Genomic DNA, 8,703 nt, shown 5'->3' on the forward strand with positions numbered 1-8,703 from the left:
ACTAACATTATATTGGTGCATTCCCACCAGCCGTGGTAGAGGTGCCCAAAACGCGCTATTCGCGCGAAGTTGGACGCTTGAACATTTGAGTTCACTCGCTTCATTCGCACATGAAAGCCGTGCGGGAATTTCTAGGCATTCAAGACATTGACGCGGAAATTCGCGTCATCGGAGGGACTTCTGCCACTCCACTGAGACTCCGCCACTTCGCTCGTTTCCTGTAATCACGTCACTACAACAGCAAAGTCCAGATTTTTCAACTTGCGCTTTTCCCGCGGCAACTATTAATTCTCGGGGAACGCCCCATTCGCGCCGAGCTTACCGCGTGTACCGCGCCACGAGATGCCTAATCGCGTCTTTGCATTGACTTTACATGTAAATCACTCGCGCTTGCCATGTCTACTGCATCTGGTGTGAACCCTGCATAAAGCTTGGAAGAGCCAGGACAATATTTTTTCTAATATAATTCCAATTGTGTTAATCTGATAAAGATAATCATATACATTGATGATGGCTTAAGGGTGAGTTAATTAAGGGGTAACTCTCTTTAAGTTCAAGCCCGCCTTAAACAGGGTTTATAGTTGAAAGACTGGTAAGTTTTTGTTTTTTTTGCCCTGTCAGAACATACCACTTGTGCACACACCTTTTTATTCTGAGTGAATGTGTATATGACTTTTTTAAAGGACTTTTCAATTCTTTCTATATTCGCTTTTTCACTTAAAAAACACTGTGCACCTTACTTCATTGTAATACCATAATGAGCAGATTAAGCAGATATGATTTATGGCTCGCAATCACGGAGCATATCCTGTTTTGAAGTTTGCACAGGTGCGATCTCTGCCGAGCCTTAGGAGAAACCTAGAAATCCATAGAATGCTCCTGATCGCGATCCAGCTCCAAACATCATCCACAATTACAGCTCTTGTTTGTTTTCATGGAAACCTACCAGATGGAGTGAAAAGAGACCTCTCTAGAGATACGAGAAGAGATCTTAGATGTGGAACACACATTTTTAGGCAGCTTTGTGCTGTCTGAACTCATTTCAAAAGCGTCTGCCAGAAAGCCAGCATTTCCTCCGCTCTGGGCTTCCCTCCAAAGCTCCGACGTGAAGTATAGAGACAGTAAATTAATCACAAATGTATCAGAGGCCTCGTAGTTTATTACTCTTAATTCCAGACGCATCTATTCACTGTGAATGTGAATACGGACTGTATTCGTTGTTAAGTGGGAGGTTCCCGATGTTTCCTTGTTATGCACGTTCTGCACATGTCGAGTGTTAACTGAGCTGTTGCTTCAGGATCTCGTGTCGGTTTATTAATAGTTCGCTCTGTTAGAGTGACAAGCACCCAGCAAGCTGGCCTGTATCAATTACGATTGGTTCTCTATAGCGGGAATATTTACACACCAGCTAATACAAATTAGCTTGTCGACACATTGGATTGTCACATCATTAACCACAAGAAGAACGTTCATCTCTTTCTATCTGGCTGTGTAGGCTTTGTTTACTTTAGAAGTATCACTGCTTTCACCAAGCGCGATGATGTGCAAATCAATTGCGTCAGCAAGATGTTTACTGCACTACTTTTTCACAATTAACATTGTTCTTATGCATTTTGGTTTCCTTTCAGATCCCGGTTTCTACAGGAGGAGGCACAAGCCCGTCGAAATGCAGGAGGATGATGAGCAGCCAACGTGCGCCTACTCCAAAGTTCTCACCACCAAGAAGAACCTGGATCACGTCAACAAGATTCTGAAAGTCAAGAGGCTTCAGAGGCAAGCCAAGACGGGGAACAACATGGTGAAGCGACGCAGAGGGAGGCCGAGGAAGTGCCCGCTTCCTCTCGAGGACGGATCGACGGGTCAGATGCCAGTTCTGGAAAAGTGCGTGGATCTTCCCGGCAAAAGGAGCCTTCACACCGGCCTCGTCCCCGCTCAGCTTGAGTTCTCCAATCACGACTCTATCACAGACGCTATCGAGTCAGTGGTACACATGGCCAGATCCCAATTCAACCCACCATCGACACAGGGAGGGAAGTACTGGCACAAAGTTCAGCCGGAGCTCCAAATAGAGTCTCCTAACCGGAAAGGCAGAGGAAACAGGCGAGATGAAGCTCCTCATTAAAATAGTCCACTGTGAGTCAGCCTTGTGCTTGGGTCTTTGTATCGTTTCTCAGTTTTTGTTTTGATCTTAATTCTACTGACATATTCTAATGGGCATTCACTGAGAACCAAGATACTATCACATACTTTCCTCTCGAGGAGACCAATTGAACTTCTCCCAAATCTCCCAAAGCCCATAACAGGGAGGATCGAAACGGCGGCTTTAGCCGAAATCTACCAGCACATGTAAATGAACTAATTACGGTACCGTGCACTTTTTTATTTGTATTTTTCTTTTGTTTCGCTCGAGCACAAAGCACAGATCGTCTGACTGAAATCGATTTTGAACAACAGGTAACCCAATTGCTCACACAACTCATTCGCCTGTGCTCAGGTGTGTTTCAGGCACGAACTAATGGCAATACTTTCCAATTAAACCCTGTAGTTTCACTGTACATATCAACATATTCTAACTTTTCAAAGTATTTTAGATCTACCTATACCGTCTTCATATCGAGTCAAAAACCATATAATGCTATTTTGTTTTAACCAAATAGAAATAGATGTGACATACGCAACCTCGTGTTGGAGTTGGTACACTTATTTAGTGACGTAATCCTGAATCACTGCAGGGTTAATAAAGACACGGTACAGAGTAAATAAAAAATAAAACCCAGTCAACCGGAGACCAGGCCAGATGAAAAATGCTACGGTTGCATTTTAAACCAACAAAGCACTTATTTCTTTTCTCTTTATTTGGGATGGGATGGGATTTTACAATGTTGGTGTTGGTTTTTGCTTTAAATATCAGCGAACGTCTGGAGAATATTTTCGAAATCGCCTTCTCCAGAGTAATTTTGAGAATGTGCCTGCTCTTGTCAATTAAACAATAATTTAGTATGTCTATATACCTGTCAGTATTAGATATTTACATGACCAAAGTATCAGTGTAGTTGTGCGTCATAGGATAGATCGGTTTCGGTGTAGCTGCTTGTGTATATTACTATGAATGGATACTGAGTGTGACAGTGTGCTTATCTGTTTATTAATCTCTTATTTGGATCGGTTGGAAATAGAAACCAGAATGTACACAGAAGACAATTTATGACGTCACATACATAGTCGAAAATAGGTTTTTCTGCATTAGAAACGAGTTGAATGTGGTCCTAATTTGAATAGCTTTCCATTTGTTATTGATTTCTCAGTTTTTCATATGTGCCTTACGTTTGTCTATAAATCCATAACATGTTCAGGTACAAGGAAAGCTTAACGGCGAGATATTAATCAAGAGTGTACATAAACAATAATCTTGTTCGCTGTCATGGTCGTAACGTGTTTAATATTTCAATAAATCTTCACAGGTCGGTTGTTTTATTCTAATCGGCTTCATTTTAACTATACATGCATATACTCGATTTATACTCCGTAACAATTCAGTGACCAGACAGCACATATAGCACACGACTAAATACCCATAAGAGATATGTCTATAACTGAACCCAGCGAGGGTTTTCGAAATGCTTATTTACTATGCATCAGATTGTTGACGCGTATCGACTATTTCGTCAGCTTTGCGTTTTCTGTTTAAACGGTTTAAACAATAAAGTGGTCTTACTGAAATCTTAAAAGTTACAATATCTAGTAGTTTGTCATTGTGCTAAAACTGACTATCAGTTCTAATCATTGTCTAAAGAGGAAAATTGACCTCTAAGCAGTGCAGCCTTATGCAAATGTTAAATTCGACAAGTTTTTCCTTGTAAATAGTCTACCGTCTCTGGATTGCCGTAAAGCTGCATGGATTATTCCTAAGAATCGCGTCGATGCTGTATGTTTAATTCACAGTTGTCCAAAGCCAGACATGCAGTGGCTCGGTGTTACGAACCGTTCTGTCCACGTGATCTCGCATTTAAGCTAAAAAAATCATCATATGCTGGCAGCTATTTGCCTCGAACTGGTTTTGCTAACCACCTTGAAACGTTGCCAAAAAATGTTGACCTTTTGTCCGTGCTTGAAGCACCAAAAGACAAAATCGATGTTTTGAAAGAAAATGTACACCGTAGCAGTTTTCAGAAACATGATTATAGATAGTAGTCAAAAAGTGGCTTTGGGAACAAAGCCTGGCAGCTTGGCTTCTGTGATTTCGTAACGCCAGATAGATTTTCTCCACCAGCTGATAAGTGGTGCCTTGTGAAGTTGAAGGTTTATTTTTTATGTTCTTAAACTACCATAGCGATTCCATTACACGCTGTTTGTGTCAAGTAAATATTACCAAGATCACACACAGAGAGAGAGAGAGAACGTTATCCACTCCAATATTGTCACTAGTATCATATTTTGATTTGTGTAGACGCAAAGTGTTAATCGAAAAGTAATACTCCTAATAAGGACACAACACATGCTCTTATCGATATTAAAATTTTTAATTCGTACCTACAGTACATGGTGTTATGACCATTTTGATAATTTGATTTCTGTATCTGCATGCCCTGTTTGATTGTATGCGAACACATTTTGGAGAAGTCAAATATTTCGATTTAGATACGATCTTATACATTGTTTGATATGGTTTTTTGTAATGGATTTTAAATTCATAAAGCATTTTGTACATTGTATGGATATTAAAAACAGCAAATAATGGACGTATATACAAAAGAATAAATACCTGATGTACACACAAACATATGCATTGTACATAGAATGTATGTATACACATTTGTGTGTCGTGTAACGGTGTATACAGACGTGTTTATAATACCGCACTGTACATATGTACATACATGTAAGCTTGCATGTGTTTGGTCACGTTTGCCGTTCATGATCTTGTAGTTTTATTTTTTTATTTCTCTTTCCCTTACTGTTAAGCTCATGTTGTGCACCGTTGCTGGTGAGCAGTCTTGCGAGCTTAAAATACAGTCGATCTTGTTCATGTCATTTATTGTGCAAAAAAATAATAAATGAATTTATCGAGAACACACATCGGTTTATCGTTTGTCTTTTTTGTGTATTTGTGTTGATATTTAAGTCCTAATATTTAAACCCTTATACATTTATACATAAAAAAGTTTTGCACAATTTTTTGCGCAAATATTTATTATATTGCTGCTATACTACTATAATAGTTTTTTATACAAATGTAGTATTTAGTTTATCTGTCTGTCTGTCTGTCTATCTATTTCTATCTCTGTCTCTCTCTAAGTTTTTAACTAAAAATGAAAAACATTTTATTTAGTTTGTTTACACATTTACTCAGTAATGTTTTTGGGGGTCCTAAAAGCAAACTTTTGATGACAGGTTTCAAAGTGCAAGTTTGTGAACATGACACCTTGTCATTGCTGTAAAAATTATGTAACCGTGAATAACTGTGACGTTAAGCACACATGTTAATTCAGTTTATAGGCATGCATGAGTATAACCAAAACAACAATGGCGGCTGTATTTTGTGCTGTTCAAGATAAATAGTTTATATACGCTTCTCCAAAAAAGTTTACACATTTTGTCAAGGGTCACATAGTAATAAACCTTCCTTATTTTCTGTCCAAAACAAAACTGCTAGGTGTTTTCCCCATCTTGATTTTTTGTACCTATCACTCTGTATAGCAGTAACAACATAAACAAGTGGCTATGGTGGTCAACGTAACTTCCGATAAACTCTGCTAAGAATAAATAACAACAAAGTCCTTTTAAAATAGTTTATTTCTATAACAAGCAAAATAAACAACACGTAGATTACCTAGGAAACCAAAACATTTGTTATTTTCGATTAAGTGTATTTCTTAAAGAGTTCAGTTTAGCAACTAGTCAGACCATAAAAAAAGATGAAACCGGAAGTAAAGTTCTGAACAGACGCGTAATCGCGTCACAGCACGTGCGTCCGATGAAACCGTTGCTGAGTCCCAATTCGCATACTATCCGTCCGAAATAGTATTCGAAACTAGAATTAGTACGTCCCAAATCGTAGTATGTTGAAATGAGTATCCCAAAGATACCCGGATGGTCTACTATTTCCGGTTAGAATGCAGATCAATGCACACTCTAACGGCTAATAATGCCCACAACCCATTGCGTGCGGGAGGGAGGAGCTTAACCACACCGACCCTCTTGCTTATTTGTAGTAATACTGTGGCTGTAGAATTGTTAACTTTATCAGTCCAGCGAAAGAAACATGGTTACTACACTTTTACTGTAGTAAAAGCATGGTTCATTTTCATCTGAGTATTTTTGAGTTATATGTAAGTATAAAATACGTTAAACAATAGTTATACTATAAACTTTTTAATATTTGGACTTTAAAATAAGTAGCTTTTGTTACACACATTGCACATGAACGACAGAACCAGCAGCCTCACAAACGACCTGCGTTTGGTTCTAATGACGCTCTGCTTCACTCCTTAACTTGGTAGAACAGATTGTAAAATGTATTGTGAAAAAAACGATGAGAAATAAAGATGGGAATAGTAAATAAAATTATATTTGACATAAGTTATAAGAATGAATGAAATATTGTTAACAGTCGTGGTGTGCGTAACTAGGCAACCACGTTTTCGTTCACTTTGCATGACGTCATCGAAGTACGTCCCAGAACGTGCATACTCTTTTGCTACACATTCAAAAGTATGTACATTTTCCTCACAAAAACAGTACATAATTTTAGGTCGTAGTATAAGTAGGCGAATTGGGACTCAGCACGTCTATTTGTATGTGCTGTGCGCAGGCGTATAGTGTTTCTTTAAAAAGCGACATTGCCATCTACTGGCCTGGCATGCATAATGCATGCCTTTTTAGCATATTTCATAAACACTGATGTTTTTGACAGCACTGCTGTCATGTGTACGTGTTTATTTTTTAAATGCAAAAAAAAATCTCTCCCTGTCTCTCTCTCTTTTGAGTTGCAAATTTTGCGCAGATTTTGTGTATATCATCATTTAGCAGTGTGTAGTGTAGTTAAGGGCATTCCTGTGCATATAGTGGCATTCACTGCATTACCACAACACTGCACAGCAGAGATAAACGGATTGGCCGGAGTCCCAGCCATTGGTTGGTGAAGGCAAAGTGAAAAGCGTCTAACCATAGGCCTGTGCCTCTGTAAAATTCCTGTTGCCATGGCAGCTGGAGGAACTGCCCAAATACTCCAGTGCTCCACTTGGCTTGAATAAAATATCTCGAGTCAGTCTGGTGAATGCGAGCACGTATGACATCGCAACGTGCGTAGGGCGGAAAATCTGAGGCTGTAATTTCTGCCGAAAATGGGAGGTTTTGCTTGGAAATAAGAGCAGATGACAAAAGTCTGGCTGTTTACAGATAATGGGGTGCAGATGAGAATGCGGCTTTTTGTGTTTATCACAGACATGAAATGAATCCTCCATGTCGGTTTCGACGTTCCTACAAACAGATAAATTACTTCTCTAGTTGTTCTTCACTGATATTCATCTGCTGTTGGCACTGTAATATCTACTGAATATTAATCTGTCATCCTAAACACTGTTAACTATCAACCTTACCTTCACTCTTTGAATCCCTTAACACTGCAGACATACTCTAGAGTACTAGTTCGGTGTTTGTAACCACAGCCTGTCATTATTTTTGGGATGACAGCCAAGACTTTCACTGGTGTCCAATGATTCTCAGATGTGTCATTGCCTTTCGGCTGCAACCAAAGCCTAAATACTGATTTATTTACTTCATGTTGTTCAAATTTAAATTTCTAAAGATTTAAGATGCACATTGCATCAAAATCCTTCAATAAAGAACAAATATTTAATTGTTTCCTCTTCAGGCATCTGATATACCTCAGCATGTAATAAACCCAGCCATTGCTCTGAAGCACCATTTACAATTTAGGATATGTCTGTGCGTATACGTCGCAAAGGATGCTGTTCTCTATGATTGGCAACTGGCAGGGCTGCAGTTGCTACGGTGACAGCCCGAGTCACACCAATTTGGTTAGCGAATGAAGCTGTTAGTGTTTTGCAGACTACGTGATGGGGGTTTTAAAACGCGCTTGCTCCAGAATATGTCAGCAGAAGAATTTGTGATTTACATGGCAGAGCATAGAGAAAATAAGACCAGAGAAATCCTTATTTATAGGGGTGAATGCTTAAAATGACTGCTTCTACACAAACCCATGCAGATGACAGATAACGTGTGAAATCGAAGGTTGCAAGTTCACCAGAGAAACAAGATTTAGCTTGTGGGGTATTAGGGTAAAACTTGTTGGTGGAGTTCATGGACATCTAATTGTAATGCATGACTAAAGAGATGGGGGTTAGTAACCCAAACATTGTTAAAGTGTCACTTGGGCTTTTTCTGCAGGGACTGTGAGTTGATAGGTCTATTACAGAAGTGTTATTTTTCGCACTGGTGTTAATTTCAGATAGTCTTAAATTGATTTAATCTCAATTAGGGGTGTGAAGAGACACTTAATCCACAAGACAAGACATGAGATTAGGTTCACGAGAACAAGACAGGATTTTTACTTTTTTTTTTTATCCTCAATGATAAAATAAATGAATGGAAAACTGAAATCACATTATTTTGAAATCTTTAAACTAATCTAGGACTGTCCCTAACAATTATTTTGCTAATTGATAATGAAGTATTTTGATA

At 38.8% G+C, this 8,703-nt stretch overlaps 1 protein-coding gene across 1 annotated transcript in view; it reads left to right on the forward strand.

The window, feature by feature from the left end:
* setbp1 (SET binding protein 1) overlaps positions 1-5,074 on the forward strand; it is a 96,410-nt gene extending 91,336 nt beyond the window's left edge. The window contains exon 4 of the mRNA XM_065284497.1: positions 1,629-5,074. Within this exon, the coding sequence (XP_065140569.1) occupies positions 1,629-2,122 (494 nt within the window). The 3' untranslated portion in view covers positions 2,123-5,074. The remainder of the gene's footprint in view (positions 1-1,628) is intronic.
* Positions 5,075-8,703: the final 3,629 nt, after the last annotated feature.

This window comes from Paramisgurnus dabryanus, chromosome 5 (genome assembly GCF_030506205.2).
Source record: "Paramisgurnus dabryanus chromosome 5, PD_genome_1.1, whole genome shotgun sequence".
NCBI lineage: Eukaryota > Metazoa > Chordata > Actinopteri > Cypriniformes > Cobitidae > Paramisgurnus > Paramisgurnus dabryanus.